Here is an 18112-nt window from a genome sequence, read left to right as displayed (position 1 = left end):
TTGCTTCCATCTCATTTGTGTCAGTGCTAAAACTGCTGCTGCCTTACATGGAGCACAGTTGGCTTCTTGCCCATCTATCTTACCATCTTACCGGCATCTAAAATCTTTTCCCATCTTTTGGGGAGGAAAAACTGATTTTCTTCACTGGACAAGGCATGTGTAATCCCAAAGAGTTGCTGAAATAGGAGAAGGTGTCGCACAGTGAAATCTCCAGCAGTGCTGTAAGAGGCAGTAACTTCATGCTTGCCTTGGACTGGCTTTGGTTTGAGTTGGTGTTGCATTGACTTTGGTGAGGGGACAGGGCCAGATGTAAAGGGCAAAAATATTCAACTGTGCAGTGGGCAGCAGTGCCCTGAGACATATAGTCAGGGCAAGGGTGTGGGTGGACAAACAAGCTCCCAGTCAGTGGCAAATACAATGATCAGTGCTTTCCCAAGAACTTATTTAAGTGTGTCTGAAAAATGTTCTTTCTTTTTGTCAAGGAGAAAAAAAAAAAAGGGTGATTGTGAATAATTCCTTATCACATTGTGTAAATCTCAAGCAGATCAAATTTTTTGGATCTTTCTTCTATTAGCTATAATGAAGAATCGTTTCAAAGTCAAAAGATAATCACCAGATAATCAGTCATAGCCAGCAGTGCAGGAGATGTGTATCAATGGTCTTCCTTTGTATACAGGAGACAGCATGACACCAGACACAGCTAAGCAAAGGCTTGCTGTTGTGCTATGAAGTCACATCCTCGGGACATTTACTGCAACTTGCAACTGTTTATTGGCTGTTACCCCTCTAGTATGTGACGAGCATACGCATGAGGAAACTTCCATGAGCAAATGCTTGATAAAATGGATTATAATGTATACGCAACAACTTTCAGATTGAACATTTCAGAAATAAAGTAAGAATATCAAGTTTAGGACCATGCAAAATTATCAAGTGTATTAATACAATATTTGTGACTTAAGTAATCTCATAACTTTTGGTTTTAAATGATAGTTTTTTAGTGGTTAAGTTTTTACACTGAAAATAATTTATTTAATTACCACAATAAAAACATGCTAACGAATGGCTTGTGTGTGGCTCAGAAATGTGAGGTTTTAAAGAGATTAAATAATCTTTTTGGAGATGGGAGAAATGATAAAGGAGCAGGTGTGTGGTGGAAAAGCAGGTTGACACGAGTGCAAATGTTGAGGAAACAAAGTGGAAAACTCTGATAGTAGGTAGTGCACTCTTGATTTGGATATGGAGATGGGAGGTGGGAGACTGTGACTTCTGTCTCTGACAGAGGACGGTGTGGGTCTGTTGCTCTAGCTGTAATTTAGAAAACAGGGATATAATGTTAGATAAGGAGAAGATGGTTTCTGGCAACACTCTTGGAATGATAATGGGCTGCGGTCCATGGGAGTTTGCTCTGAAAAGAAGTTCCAGTCCTAGGATATACTCACGATTAGTGTTCCTCAGAGGTTCTCCACCTTCTTGGGTTGCCCAAGCACGGTTATTTTCTAACATTTCCATTCCTGCCTCCCACAGTCTGTGTCAAAAAGACGCAAGATGTCTTCTTGCTGTCTGCTTACATCTAAGAAATCTGGTTGCCAGCATGAGTCAGCACTACTCTGCTATATTCAGGTTTCCAACATCTTTGTTTAGAATAAAGCTTCAAAGAGAAATCCACAATCTTCATGAGGAATACCAGCCTGTTCTTTGCTCACTGTGGGATGTGGGAGCAAAGCATCCTACACTGAAGACGAGGAGCACAGGGCTGCTGGAACAGCATGCCAAATAGACAGATTTGGGTATCCAGCCTCTCTATCCCTTTCCCAGGCTTTGCAGATGTATGCTCATGCACATTCGTACATAGATTTGAGAAAGCAAGAAATAATTAACCTTGTAGATAACCTTCTGCTTCAAATGTTTCAAGCTAAAAGTCTGAAGAGAGTTTCATAAGCCAATATGCATGTGCAACATTGGTGGAATAGGCTGTCTCTTGAATTAAGACTAAACAGTGCATGATTTACTACTTTCACTGACAGAGGAGAATTTCAATCAAAGATATTGGAGCAATTCTCTAGTCTCATGAAAAGTGAGAGAAGTTAGCACACATTTTAACACAGTATTGATTTGGCTTCATCCACATTCTCTTGTTTCTGGAAGCTCCTGAGCCTATCTTGCTTATATTAAACACTTTCACCAAATTCAGTTTTCCTTCTTATTTAACAATATTCTTTTTTTTCCCACTTTTTCTTTCCCCTTTTTATTCCATTAATTGCCTGTAGGGTAAGCAGCCTTACAGGGGGTTACAGGCAAGTGTTCATGGATCAGAAAAAGCAGGAACCCTCCTGTGTGCTCTGTTGGTGGGTTCGCTTTGATGGACAAGATGTCAGCTCAAGAATCATCGATTTTCTTAGACAAAATATTAACTTGCCAATAGGTTTTCCAAATTTCCTGGTGTGCTTGTGTGAACAATGGAAAATTATACTTAGTTTAAGTGCACTGGTTCTGCTTTGGGGTCACAGTAGTGCAACAGCATGCTGCACAAATGTTAATTAAGAAGAGTTTTATCTAATTTGAAGCTAATAAATTCACTAGGTAGCATCTTTATGAAATTGAAGAACAATCTGAGTTAGGATCAGAGCTTGTAATGTGAACATGAAGTAGTTAATGGGTCTGCTCTTCATGTGTCTGTGCAAAATCCTTTCCTTATTCCCAAATCTTTGATGTAATTTTTTCCCCATTCAGAAGCCTCCTTCAAAGAATTTCCCGTGCAGCGTTAGCCCACTTTAAATACAATGCGAAAGCATTGGACATTTAATAAGCTCGCTTTCCCTCATGTCTAAATTGGTCTGCATTTTCTGAATGTGACAAAGGGGGGTGAAAAGAGAAAAGCAGCCCTCACAAGCCGTTTTGCGACTTAATGAGAGAGGCCAACAGGGTGGGAAAGGGATTCAGCAGAGGACTGGACTGTTCCTGTATGGATGAACTGCCCATCCTGTATAACTAAAGGTGTCTTCCCTTACCCTTCTGCTGCTTTCAGGAAAGGATGCAGAAAATCGCTTTTCTGGTGGTGAATTGTCAGAGGAAGTCTACACCTGCCTACCCTGCAGGGAAGGATGTTCTTACTGTACAGATGATACTCCCTGCTATGCACAGGAGGACAAGTATTTACGGCTGGCTATCATCTCGTTCCAAACACTCTGTATGCTGCTGGACTTCATAAGCATGCTGGTAGTCTACCATTTTCGCAAGGCAAAGGTAAGCAGACATGTTTTACTTTGATATTCCTGCTCATTGTGTGGTACAGACTCATTTATGTAAAGTGTTAAGTTCTCATTTTGACAGTCAGTTTCTGAGGTAAGGAGCTCAGCTCAAGGAGAGGGGGTGATTTCCGAACAGGAATGCTTTGCTTTAGGCATGGAGGTACTTAGATTGCTTATGCAGTTTTTGAGAAAAACACTGAGCAATTTTTGTCTCCCAGTGAAATCTGCTTAAATTTGTGGATGGTCAGCAAAAAGCAAGGAAAACGATTATGTTCGAAGTAATTTCGGAAAATCAGGCTGATTACGCAGGTACCTAAGGAGGCACGTGGGTATTTGTAGTCTCAGGATCTTGAAGGTCTCTGTTTTACCACTGCTGGGAATGAAGTTTCGTTCCAATATATTTGACAGACTAGCTGAAAAACGATTTTATCAGAGAAATCTTTCAAAATAGTTCTAGTTTTTAGAGAGTTTAAACTTGATTCTATGGTTAACGATTTTCTTTTAATCTAAAGTATGAATATATTAAGGAGTGTCTGTAAATTGCTGATGCAGGCTACAGTTATGTTTTATGTACTAACCTAATGAACTTTCTGCTTTTACCTCAGTCAGAGTCTTTTAACATGTAATACATCTTGTGGAATCTCACTGGTGCCTCAGTAAATGCAGAATATTCTCTGAAACTTCCAATTTACTAACAAAAAAAGAATTGAAGCTGGCACATATTCACTACCTACATTTGGGAGACGTAGGTGTGCACACAGTATGCTACGCGGTTGAAATGAATAGCTTCATCCACTTTCCATAACTAGATAAGCATTTCCATTTTGGGTTTTGGAACACTTGATCTCACAGTCTTCCTAATCCTACAGTGTCTGTGTTACAAATGTGTGGCTCATTTTGAAAGACTTTAATATCCTGGCAGGAAATCACAGAACGAGCAGTAACATTCTTTTTTTCCCCCTCTTCTGTTTCTGACAGAGTCTTTGTATTTAATGATATTGCATAAAATGATTCAAATTACAGACTTAATTGTATTTATAGTTTTTCATTATGAAATGTCTGTTGTAGGCATCTGTTTAGTTGCTTAACATTAACTTAGCAGAACTTCATTCTAGTTTTATGAAGTTTTAGTCCGCATGGTAATGTTACTTGCTTTTAATGTCATAGACAACATCATGAAAGAAGCATTCCTCGTGACTAAAAATTTTACTTTCTAGACCTACAAAGTGAATAGAGTCGATTACTTCATATGTGGCTATTGCAATATTTGGCTTGATTTTTTTTTTTCACACTGAAATATTGATTGTTGAGGAATTTCTGTATTTTCTCACGAATAGTTTGAGATCAGAGATGAGTAAAATTGCATACACACTTGCACTTGTACGCTTACATATGTTCTGATATACGTATACCTTTCCTTGTTTCTAAAGAACTTTTCAGACTTTATGAAAAAGTTTGAGCTTATTTTTTTCCAGATTACCTGTTACCATTAGACATCATGACATCTGAATGAGTGAGAACCAGACACAAAACAAAGCATTCTTTATTACAGAAAGAGAAGTGATGCCTTTGAGACACTGCGTTTCATTTAGTTGGGCAGAGATGGATTCAATTATAATTTTGCTGCCTTAGAAAAGAGTTTACTTTGCTCTAAATGTATATCTCACAAGGAAAGGGGGAGGAAAAATGAGACCAAAAAGTAGTATCGTGATTAACAATCCTTTCCTGTATGATCAATGTTTTCAAGGAATAGAAATTGATAAATAGCTCTTCCGTTGCTTTTCATGTCATTCAGCTGAGTTTTTTTCTTGGATTCCTTTTATGTTCTTTATCTTGTTGGTACAGCATTATTTTAAAAAGAAAAAGATCTCGTGTGATTACCATGAAATGAGAAGCTGTACGGAAGGGCAAACATACTGAGAACAATGAGCATTTGCATAAGAAAACTGCTGGTTACATTGGATAATGACAGAAATTTGAAATGAAGGAAGAAAACTAGTAACTGACCATACACTGTCTGGCAAGGGGGGAAAGTCATGAAAATGAAAGAACAGGTATCGCAATATATTCAATATATTTGCATTTTGAGAAATTCCAACTGTTAGTGAAGCAAACCTAAGTTAGGTTAGTATATCTGTCTGTGGTTAAAGTTACTGTGTTAAACTGCTCATTTCCAGTGTCAGAGAAGAGCATTTTTTGGATTCTTTTCCACCTATGGCACTACAATATTCAAGTAGTTACAAAAAGTAATTTTTAATACAGCATTTTATAACAGAAAGAACTGTGTCCTGCTACCATATCGGGAAACAATCTTCGAAGTCTTTAAAAGAGCAAAAGGTGGGGGTTAAGAATAAAAACTGCTAAATTAAGGCCCTAGTGCTGAAAAGAATGAAAAGTAGGTGAGTGGCATTTTGGTACAGTTGTTGATCAGTGAAATGAGCTCAGGAAGATGGGAAGGAAAAGGGCTATGCAAAACACTACTTAATGCTTGTACTTTATGGATGCTTCTGGTAGATATTGACTTCGGAAAGCTAAGGTCCTGAAAAGTTATGGTGTGCCAACAGAAAGTACCTTGGGAAGAAACACCCCTGGCACCTCGACTGTGATATTGTTTGCATGTTAATTCAGGCAAAGAATGATAAAGGTCCTTTTAGATCGTGATGGGGGTGACAACATTGGTTTCAAAAAAAATCAACATATCGCTGAGAGCAGATGCAGATCAGAAGTATTTTAGAGAAGAAATATCTCAGCTATTCAGATCATAGTGGTTACACATATTATGACCAAGTAGTATTTATAATGGAAACTGATGTGGAAGAGTCGCTCATCAGCTTAGTTTCATCAACAGTGTGGAATATATGCTAGATCCAAGGCAGTTATTAAAAGATCAACCATTGGCAAAAGATCTACTGCTCCACTCCCAAAGAGCATGGCAATGAGAACAGAGATGTTTTCAACAATTACTGCCGAAGTGTTACTGACAGAATGTGATGATACGACTTTCATGTTGACATGATCTTTATTACTGACCAAGGATGTGGTAATAGTGATCTACAGAGAAACCTGGTAAATATCAACCAAAGTGGTTCCATGAGTGAAAGATCTTGGCAAAATGAATGGTAATAAATAGGCAAAGCCTACAGCAAGCCAGATGACTGGCTTCTAAAAGCCAGGCTTCTGTTTAGAGGAACCATTAGAAGTCTCTGAAGTTTTAAGTCTCTTCTTTTAGAACTTCTGAAGGTTCCTCTAAAGAGTCCTCCTCAGACTTCTGAAAGAACCCCTCTACAAACCTGCTGAATTATTTATTGTGGAGTAAGCTACTGCTTACATTAATAGCAGTAGAGGAGGAACGGAAGATAGGAAGTGTGCCATCTGTGTTTATAAAGACTTCCCGTAATGGTGACAAGAACTAAAGATCAGTAGGTCCAATGTACACGCTTGCAAATTCATAGAAATGGTAATTAAAAAAATAGAACTACTAGGTCCATGGATAAGTGTAGGAAGTAGGCTTTTTTGAGAATGTGATGACCTACAAATGTACTTATAGCTCTGTGAAGGTGGATTATGAGCATGTGGATATGAGACTACTTTTTTCCAAGGTCTGACATCAAAAGCTCTTAAAAATTATGATCTCAAGGGGCTAGGTGAGCCACACATCTTGTAGGTAACCGAGAGGAAAAGTCAGTGCAGGAAATATGGTATAAAATCATGTCAGACGGGCAGATGTTGACATGTAAACAAATATTCATGGTTCCTCTTAAGATATCACTAGAGGGTGTTCAAGGGATCTCTCAGGTGGTTAAAAAAATCAAGTAGGTGTTATACACGACTTTTAGTTGATCTATGTCACTCATTGTCAAAGAATATCATGGATCCCAAAGTATAGATCAATTCAAATAAAGTTTAGAAGGAATCATGAAGGTTATTTCCATTATTGGCTCTTTAAACAAACTGGTTTTAGTGAAACGTCTGGTGCAGGAAGTCCATAATTTTTCTTGTTGGAAACTGGAAGGATAGACCGGGAAGGATCAATCTCTCCTGTTCTGCTTCTTTAATAAAGCAACACAGGCCATGAACTGAGGTAGGACACTGGAGTCTGAATCAGAAAGCCATTCTTTTGTTCTCTTGGGAAAGAGTCGTTAAGTTAGATTTCATGCCTCTTCTTGAAAGCATTGTAGTTACTCATATAGACTTGCGCGTTCGATAGGTGGCAAAACAAAATTCAACTGATTTGTCCAAGGCACAGTACCACTGGTACATCACTGGTACCACTGACCAACATCTTGGCATTACCAACCTGTAAATGAAACTGCAAATTAGTGATTTCAAGCAGCAGTCAGCACTGGCAAACAGTACAAAATGGCACTGCAGAAAGATACTGTGAGAAAGCTCAGACTGATGCTGAGGAATTCATTTGTGGCTTTGTCAAACACAGGTGAAAGTGACTCAGCAGCCCCGAGATTAGCTCAGCAGCAATGTCATTAAACTGCAAGAGTCATAACTGGAGAAAATTACATGCAGAAAATGTGGCCCTTTGCCGAGAGAAGAGAGAACTCCAAAATGGTAAGAATAAAAAAAACATTGGAAGAAGGCACAGAAGGAGTAGCAGAAGCTAAACCACTAGTGAAAAGCATTGTAGGGAACGGCAGAAAAAGATGAAAAATGTAACAGATAAAGCAGATGCTGCTGCTATAATGGGAAAAGACAAAGCATTTCAGCAGGAGAGTAAATGGAGGAAATGTGCCAAACAAAGAGAAAAAGGAAAAAAAATATTCACAGCTAATACAGAAGGGAAAGCAGATGTGCAGATCACTTCAAAGAAATCTTTATCTACTCTAGACAGCCCTCATACCAAGCGGTAGTGAAAACTGGAAACTCCGAGCCTGGCATTAACACAAGCTGCGAGAGGCTGAAAAATTCCCAGGAGATGGAAATGATGAAATCCCATCAGAAAAGCTGACAGCACCAGTTTAATGACACTGAGGGAGTGGTGCAATGAAGCCTGGGAAAAAGAGATTTTTCCTCAATAGTGGAAACATTGGAGTTTTATTAGACCGCCCTGACAGGGTGATCTTGCTGAATACTGCAGCTGGGGAGATGTTGAGGCTTCTGCGGTGTAAGGGAGGTAAAGGGACACCGGATGCAAAACAAGGAACAGGCTCAACTGAGGCTCTCAGCACTTTGGATGGACTAGATATGCATCCTAGCAATTGTGGAGGAGCGTATAAAGCAGTAGGTTGCTCTTATTTCTTTGGTTTTCAAAAGGCTTTGGTGGACTATGAGAGGATCTTGCAGAACAACTGGCAGCCCTACGGAGTCAGATCTTCATGGCTGTATACAGGGGTGCAACACATTCTCTAAGTTGAACAACTAAGAAACAAACCAGCTCAAGGCGAACACTAGCAAACATCCTTTTGTGCTGTGGCATTATTATTGATTGGATAATATAAACTTTACTACTAAAAACATGTCAAAAAAATATGAGGCTAAGCTAACAAAAGTAGCTGGCTAGGCAAGGACAGAAATCACTGACGCTAAAACAAATATTCTCAAAAATGAGAAAATGAACAGTCATTTTGTAAGAAAAAGCATCAACAAAGTAGAATCGATCTGTGTGAGTAGTGTTACATGAACCAATGGAGAGCTCAACCAGGGAGGGACCAACTGCATTACTGACTACAAGCAGTGTAAGGGTAGCAAATTTATACGGCACTGGAAAGAAACAGAATGTTTAAATAAATATAAATAAAAAAACACGGCTTTTTTTTTTAATTTCAAAGTTAACATAGAATTTCAGGGGCTAAAGATCTAGCAGAGCCTTAGAGAGGAAACAAGCTGTGTTGTAAACAAGTCTTTATAAAAGTACCGTCTGTAGAAGGACATCACCTGCAAAGAACCTAAAGAGCTCATCAGTTATCAGGCTGCCTTTTCAAATAAATCAGAAAGAAGAGCTGAAAATAACTGACCTTTGCATAGCGCTCATACCGACTCCAACTTGGAGCTATCAGGTAGAATACAACTGCTGTGAGGAATTGTAAGTGCCCTTAAGAAATACTAAGAACCACTACTGGCGAAGAGACCAGAGAAGCTGATCTCAGCCGTAGCGTGGAAGAGGCTAATTGCTACTGCGGTGATGAAGGAGAGGTGAGAATGTGACGCCAGCCTTGACTCCCACTAGACCTGTTCAGAAGGGTCTTGTTTGCTGTGAGTTCTCATTCAGGTCAGTGCTAAAGGCTTCAGAGTAGTTGCACTAAAGCTGAGCTACTTTCCCATTGTCTTTCCTTGTCGTGCACTGCGGTGCTGCCGGCTTCTGCGCGAGCAGGGGAACCGCTGGCACACGGGAGGAAACCTTTGGGGCATATGGTCTTTCCATCTTCCTAATGTCTCTGTGGCCAACATCTCTGGATGTAAATCCAGCACATCCAGGTAAAGTTGACAGCAGCCAGCACGCTTGGAAAAGGTTGTTTTCAGCTCTGAAAAATAATGGAAGAAATGCTCAGAGGAGAGTTTACAGCAGCAGTTCAAAATGGTGTTGTCAGGTGGCATTAACAATGATGAAGGACTGTGATAGAACCTATTGAAATGAAGGGCTTTGCCCCATTCAAGACTATTTCCAATGCCGAATATTAGGAACTTGTAACTAAACAACCTTTTGTTATACTGGTCTCTCCCCCTCCCCCCATTTATGAACACTCAAGAACTGTTGGAAATACAGAAATGCAAATGCTTCTAATGAGAGGAGAAAAATATATATCTGGAACACTGATCAAGGAAAAAACTCAAAGTTCAAAAGACCACATAGCTAATCATCAACAAGAATAAATCATTTTACCTCTCTTGAGGGAACCAAGCAAATAACAGCAACCGACTTCTTATATGGTTTTTACTCCCTGTTGAATACAGATTTCCAGTGTTTGGAGTTCAGGGTGGTTAGATGTTCTATGCCACCACTTTCCTATTTTTCCATTTAGTGTAAATACATTTAAGTGTTCTGCTAAATATGATTTCGAAAGTGTGAAGATAGTCCCTAAACAATGCAATTTTAAACACTGCGCAAAGATGGAAAGACAACTTGCAAATTAATGCTGTAGTTCCCCTTTCTAACACCGAGAAATCAAGAACATCTTTTCTCCCTTACTGCAGCCATGATAGGATGCAGTAATTCAGAGGGAGGTAATCACAGGCTATTGATGTGTGATACATCTTTAAATATTAAAGCATGCTGGCTTTGCAAACATACCTTTTTTGCTAATGTAAATCAGCCAGTCCCTTCTTTTTTTAAGTCTACAGTGGCATCTTGATGTGCTTATGCCTAGATGCCTTTCATCTTTGGTGCGCATTCTGCTTTTTTCTCCCTAGACACCAATTTCTGACATTTCAGCTGAAGTGGAAACTTGATAGAGGGGAGAGATCCTGCGCAGATGGAGCAGCTGCCTTTACATGCTGTGCTGGTGGGCATACCTGACAGTTCACTCAGCACATACACATTCTGTGCAGTGCTTTTATACACCCTTTCTTCATCATATCCTACAGTAAGAACCTAGTTTCTTGTGATTTCTCAGGGAAGTTTATTGTAGTCTTGAGATGTGCAGCTTTAAAGACGTTGGCGATGTTGTTTTCAAAGCTGTTTTTGTTTTTAGTGGAATTCTCATTTCCTTCATTCATAAAATATCCTTTCCAGTTTTTCTGCGTAGTTAAGATACGCCTTTAGGGATGCTGTACTTTTTTAACTCTCGGATAAATAATTGCAGAGTGCCATATTGAAAAGATGAAAAGTGCAGGGGCTGTTAGCCTGCGCCAGCCGTTGAGAATCAGGTGGCACAGTGGCTGCTGGAGGTTCCAAAGACAGCAGGCGTTGGTAGGCATGGCTGCAGCGGTGGTGTTGCCCTCTGTTTGCAGGGTCTTGTGGCATTCGCTCCGTAAGCCCGAAGGTTTCACATCTGTATATATTTGCATTCTAATACATTGTTTAGATGAATTAAATACTTGTGAATGGAAAAATAAACCTAGTTCCACTATAGACACTCTAGTCCTAAGGAAAAACTGAAGTGTGAAGAAAATAAAGATCCAGATATAAAATATGTTAGCTGATTTCAGTTCAGTCTCATGAGGGGACATAATGAGAAGAGCAGGGCAGTAGGAAGCACAAAAAGGCTATACCCAGTGTTCACTAGACAGAGTCTACCCCTAATGGAAAAGGTAGGTCTTAAAAATGACTTTTCATCAGTACTCAACAGTAGCTCTAGGGATTCAAAAGCTGCAGTCTTCTCTAGATATCTTTGTATTAAACCAATGTTAGTCTCCAGAAAGTTGAATTACACCGCATCATAGGGCCCATCTGGAAAACATAACATGGTTTATCAGGGAGTGCACTGCCCTTGAAGGGATGTGAATCAGCCATGGACTACGACACGTTTGCTCCACTTTGGTGCTGAGACTGATTCCTGGCCTTTACTTTCTTACCCTTAATGTCTTGCTATTTAAGACCTTGCAGTATGTGAATCATTGTCATTTTCTGTTCCGCCAATACTCCACAAAACTCTACAATATAGAGCCCCAAAGTTCAAATTAATGGAGCTGATAGCAGTGCACTTTCAGTGTAGGGTGCTGGCCTGGAAATGGCTCTCACCAGAGACAAGGCTGTAGTAGCCTTGAAACCATATGTAACTTTAATTGTATTACGCTATGATTTCACTTTTAAAATAAGTTATGTAAAATGAAGGTAATCGAATCCTTGAATTTCAGCATGTATTTTCCAACAATGAGAACTGTTATGGCACAGAATATTTTTTCCAAAGCTGTTTCAGTACTAGAAAGTAAACTGAGCAAACTGCTAAGATTTTTTTGTTGTCTGTTACTCTCTGTCTTTGGTTCTTGCTGAGTCTTGTATTTGTGGCTCTTGTAGGGAAGCTGAGTAGACAACTCGGTCTGTTACATGATAACAAGCTTTCCCCACTGATTCTTTGATGCAGTAACTTCGGGACAGCTGCATTTACCTGAAGTTTCATTTGGGTTTGTGAATGGGCATTTACAGATTTGCTGGGAAGGGACTTCCTATCATGCCAGCAGAATAACGGTGACATTATTTATTTATCCTGCTATTTGTCTTGGAGCTTGTATGCTGCTGTGAACCTTCCTTGTACAATCAATAGCAATAGCAAAGTCCCCCGTGGCTTGCAGGAGGTCTTTGGCATGCCTCCCTTTCCAAGAGCAGACTTCTGTCTGAAGTAGGCCTCTCCTTTTCTTTTCAGGGTCTAAGTGTAAGCTCAGAAGAATTAACTCCAAGCATGAGCCCAATTTGTAGTGGAGGGGCTTTTCAACCAGGAAGGCTTGCAGAATCTCATGGTGACAGTTATTTGCTTTGATGAGCTCTTCGTCTCTGGGAAGAGCATTTGGCCAATAGACAGGGCCAATGTTTGGAGATTGAAATGTGGGTTTTGTGGCAGCTGGGATTTGCATTCCAGTGTGCCAGTGTCTGGACCCCATTTTAGTGCTGAAAACCAGTGTAACTAAGCAGACACACCTTTGAAGAAGGGAATTTTTTTTTTTTTTTCCAAGAGTTTCACTCAGAAGGAAGAAATAGCTTAAATGAAGAAACTGGGAAAACAAACAATATCAGAAAAAATGTAGCATGAGAACTTTCAAATAGCGGAAATAAAACTATTGGAAACCTTATTCTAGGACAAGTCTTGCATTTTTTACTGATTTTTTTTTTATTGCTAAACTTTAATTTAATGGTAGCATCCTCAGAGAAACTGTATGTGCTGCTTTTTATGTTTTTTTTTAAGGCTGTATGATGTGCTGGAAGCCGAACACAGATCATTCAGACTAAAACATACGCCTGTTCTTCATTCTTTTCTTCATTTCTTTGGGTGAAAGTTGAAGGTTTATACCTCACAAGCAGCAGCCGTATGCTGTCAGCTTCTCTTTAGGACTTCGTGCTGTGAACACAGTCAGATTGCTTTCTGCCTTCCCTGTTACAGACATGCCTCCCTCTGTCTGGAATAAAATCTTGACATTTTTCTCTGACATCTTCTCATCAATATCAATATAGCTGAAAAGAAACCTTGATCTCCTCCTGCTTCCCTCTAAGACGTCCCGGCTACTGCTTTCGTAGTTACTGTAGCAACCTGCTTGTTATCTAACATCATTTCAGACTCTGGAGCTCACTTTGCCGCTGGCTATGTCTAAGCCTTACTGAACTCCTCCTGAGTTCCCTTTTAATACATGTTTTCTGCTGGTCCATAAACCTAAAATTCTTGTCTCAGCTTGTTATCTTGTGTCTTTACTACTGCAATGTCCTTTCAGCTGGCCTTGGCAAATGCTGTCATGGCCTGCTCCTATTTATTCAAAATGATGCCACAAATGGTTTTCTGTCCTGCCATGTTGTGTTGGCCTCATTGCATCTCCCTGTTGACACCATACGTGAGCTACACCTCTTGGTTTTTGAACTCCCGCATGAGCTTTTCTCTGTCACCTCATGCCATTTCTTTGAATCAGAAGTGTCAACACCAGCCTCCATCATCATCATCTTGTTACATTTTTCAAAAAACACCCCTTGTTTCCTTCATACTTTCCTCATGCTTGGTAGAGGCTTTTTAGAGCATCCTCTTCTCTCCATACCATGTCTTCAGATTCATGTGCTGACAAAGTATGTGACTACAGGTGGGATACTGGTAGGCTGAGACTACTGACTGCTTGTTACAATATGTGATGTTGCCTTGTTGTTCCGTTGTTCTTCCCATCTGTCCTTATCCGCCTGTTGCCTCTTATCTTAAACTCTTAACTTTGTAGAGGAAGGACCGTCTTTTTTACTTTGTCCTTCTGCAGGGTCCACAATAACTTGAGGCTGACCTGGGGCCGGGGCTTTTAGCAGTACAGTGGTAGGAAGAATAATAAAGGGATACATTGCAATATTTCCTTCAAAGGCAAATTTTTATTTCCAGTGAAACATACAATGCATGATCTAAACTTAATGAGAGATTACTTAGGATAATAAATTCTGAAGAGCTGAAAAATCTCACCATTTTTGGGATCAGCATTTATCAGATCCAATCATAAGCTATTAGTTTGGAGTGGTTTAGCCTCTTGGCTCTTGTAAAGTAAAAGTGAATAAAATAAACTGGAGCTGGATTTAAAATCTTCAGAATTAGGAGGTTTTGTTTGATTTGAAATTAGTATAATGATCTTCATCTATAGTTCATTTGCCTTCTCAGTCATGTGAATAATGAGATTTTATCATCTTTATCAGATTTATTCTAAGCCTTCTCTTCTTACATCATTCTCAGTTTGTTTCCTCTGAGATATTAAAAATCTTGAGCTTTGCAGTCAGGTTGGTTTTTTTCTTCTGTAATTTCACGGAATCACGGAGTTTCAGAGTTGGAAGGGACCTCTAGAGATCATCTAGTCCAACTCCCCTGCTAAAGCAGGATTGCCCAGAGCACATTACTCAGGACTGCATCCAGGCGGGTCTTGAAAATCTCCAGAGAAGGGGACTCCACAACCTCCCTGGGCAGCCTGTGCCAGTGCTCTGTCACCCTCACCCTAAAGAAGTTTTTCTGTGTATTTGAATGGAACTTCCTATGTTCTAACTTGTGCCCATTACCCCTCGTCCTGTCACTGGGAACCATTGAAAAGAGCCTGGCTCCATCCTCCTTCAACCCACCCTTTAGATACTTGTACGCCATAATAAGGTCTCCCCTCAGCCTTCTCTTCTCCAGGCTAAAGAGTCCCAGCTCTCTCAGCCTTTCCTCATAAGGGAGATGCTCCAATCCCTTAATCATCTTAGTTGCCCTTCGCTGGACTCGCTCCAGCAGTTCCCTGTCCCTCTTGAACTGGGGAGCCCCAAACTGGACACAGTATTCCAGTTGTGGCCTCACCAGTGCAGAGTAGAGGGGGAGAATGACCTCCTTTGACCTACTGGCCATAAAATATTTCTTTCTACGTGATTGAACTGCAATTTATACAGACTGTTTTAGTGAGCTGTGGTATTATCTTCTGTAATAGGTGATGCCATGTTGAATTAAAAAGCTGAAGTTCAGTTCAGGTGTTCTGAAGCTATTTGTAAACTAAATCAGGGGAACATGCTAACTCAGCCCCACCTCCTGCTCGTGAAATTTGGTTTTGTATTCCATCAGATTTTTTGTATATTCTGTTTGATCTCTTAGTGATTAAACAACTGTTGATATTAAAGTGCGTTTTATTCTCAAAGACCATAACGCCTTTGAATCTTCCTTTCACTTCATTTCTGCATTAATTGAATGCATAACCTAATGAAAAAGGGCCTTTAAGTGACCAAGAATTTTGATGATCATCATTTTACATATTCAGCTTTTGAATTAACCATAAGGATGTGAATAGACTGAAACTGAACTTAGGCATTATTTACCTCATTACTGATTTTCCTTCATCTACATATTCATCACTGTTCGGTGAGAACCAGGTATCTTGATCTAAGCGGTATGTCCTCAAGAAAGGAATTCCTGCTCGTATAAGAAAAGACGTCCCTGGGACATTAACCACTTTCACTATCAGGGTTCTTCACCAACAAATACTGGTTTTTAGGTATCTGTCTTGTAGGTAGAGTAGTGCAACTTATATGCAGCAGGACCCATGTTTCAAAACGCAGAACAGCTTATCTTCATCATGATAAATTGTAACGGGTTTCATTACTTGTATAACAGAAAGGATCAAGAGCCACGTGAATTGAAAAAGAAAGTATTTGGGGATTTCTTGGAGCCCTGACATCTTGTGCGCTTTTAACAAAATTGATTTATGATTGATGGCTGCTTGGCCTTTGCTTTTCCTGATTTTTTTTTCAAGTAAAAAGTAAATTTAATAATTATACTCTATTTGAGCTCAGCTATAACTAGTAATAGAAAAAAGATTTGACCTTTGTGTAAGCATTCTTCAAGGGAAATGGAAAAACATGAGGATTATATTTATTTGGTTTAGGAATACTGCAGAAAACCTGCAAATGCCAGAAAATTCTGACAATTTGCCAATATAGCTTAAGTGGCAGCACATAACTAGGCCTATCTTTGGAAAATTGGCCTTTGCTATGAAATTTACTGTATTTGCTATCCATATTCTATTAGGAGGCTATTATTCAAATAGAACAATTATCATTAAAAGTATTTATCAGTGTGGTAAGAGGTTGAACGGGACACAGAATTTCATCTTGATTACTTTACAAAAAAATTTTCAAAAGTGGTACAACCCTTTCTCCCTTGTAGTGAAGTGTGTTTCCTGCAGTTAGCGGGGAATGAGTTGCTTGAATTTTGTACATCAACCAACACTAATAAAATGAAAGCATAGACTTATTATGACATTTGAAATTTCCCTTTTCCTGAGTAGCAGTCCTAATCAGTCCCTGAATTTATTATCAAGAAAATTAAAAAATGATGACAACACTATTCCAGGGTCCCCAACTGAGGCTTCAGGGGGCTCCTTCCACTTGCTTTTGTGCCCGTTTTTTAGTCCCTAGTAGTTCTTGTCCATGTTTGAGTAGTATTAAGATAACCGCCACAGTGAAATGCAGTTCCGCTTTTTTCTGCTTTTCTTAATGTTGGTGGCTGGCTGGGAACTGGCAGGTCCAGCTTTTGTCTCTTAACAGAGGAGCCAGACATCTTGCTCGCTGTAGCTCAACCTCAGGGACAGAAAGAAAGATCTCTATATACTATTTCTTAAAGGTAAATTTAAAGTGAAGTAAAATTTCTGAAAATTTGCACTTTAGTTTTTTTCCACACAGCTTCTTCACTGAAAAAGATAACAATGTGTTTGTAATTGGAAAAAGTCATACAGGAGAAGAGACAGGACCAAGGTTCAAGGGGCTTTAGAAAAACAGTAGATGGAAATCAAACCAAAAATATAGCCATACTGAAAAAAAATATTTGCTGGGAAGGCATATTTTAGTCAGAAAATTAACTGGTAATAAAACATTTCAACCAGCTCCACTTCAGACCAAATATTTTCAACTTGACAAAATCTCCTCTCCCTTCTGTCCTTTGATAGAAGAACAACCACCTATACCAGGAAACAAGAATTTGAACAGAAAGGGTTTTCAGAGAAGTAAGAGGCAGATTTGGGAATACAATCAAATAACTTCTCGTCACATCTTCTGTGTCCTTATGGGTAGAGTAGAATGGATCTGCAGACCTGCACCGTGAGGGTCATGCCAGAGCTACTCCTGGGAGCACTGGGGAGCGAGCATGCTGCCATCACATGTACCGTTAGCTAAGCTTTTTGTTTCAGTTGTTTTGAGCCAGTTTTGCATAGTAATTTATCTAGTCACTTCAAATACTGCTGCTTAGCCCAGCAGAGCAAACCTGTGTCTGTTCTCTATGTTTCCTTGCTTCTGTACCATTCTGTCGTGTACCCATATGTGCTTTCTAGCTGTACATTGAGTGGTAGATATCCTTTACAGTTTAGTAAGTATGAATGAGTTGTATTCAAAGTTGAGATCAAAGCTGAAATCTGTCTTCACTTTTTTCTAATAATTTCTTGTAGGCCTCATGTATCTGTAAGGCAAGCTCACGTTCCGGTGGTAAGCCACCTTTGCAAAAGAATTTTCTTCAAATCACAGCCCCATTCAGTCATTCTTTATATTGTAGAAGTGGCAGAACTGTTTAATGAAAATTAAAAAAAAATCAAAATATGCCAACCTTTTCCCCTCACTAGGTTTCCATGGTACCGCACTCATGTAATACACAGTGACATGTGGCCCTGGAGAAATCTGCAGTCTTCCTGGACTGACACCAAAAGTCTACAGTTCTGTTAATTCAGTAATATACAATGTAGCAGATATAGAATTACTTTAATTTTATTTTGGCTTTTAATTTCTTCTTTTTTCTCTTCGGAAA

The 18112-nt window shown here is 39.5% G+C and overlaps 1 protein-coding gene across 1 annotated transcript in view; it reads left to right on the top strand.

Moving 5' to 3' along the window:
- GPR158 (G protein-coupled receptor 158) overlaps positions 1–18112 on the top strand; it is a gene marked incomplete at its 5' end in the record, with an annotated part of 208907 nt that overhangs the window by 99831 nt on the left and 90964 nt on the right. Inside the window, one exon of the mRNA XM_082499677.1 lies at positions 3029–3246. Coding sequence (XP_082355803.1) covers positions 3029–3246 — 218 coding nt within the window. The remainder of the gene's footprint in view (positions 1–3028; positions 3247–18112) is intronic.

The sequence above is a fragment of the Vanellus vanellus genome (genome assembly GCF_965231255.1).
Source record: "Vanellus vanellus genome assembly, chromosome: 2".
Lineage (NCBI taxonomy): Eukaryota > Metazoa > Chordata > Aves > Charadriiformes > Charadriidae > Vanellus > Vanellus vanellus.
The sequence above is the reverse complement of the archived record's forward strand: the minus strand, read 5'-3'. Positions and strand labels throughout refer to the sequence as shown.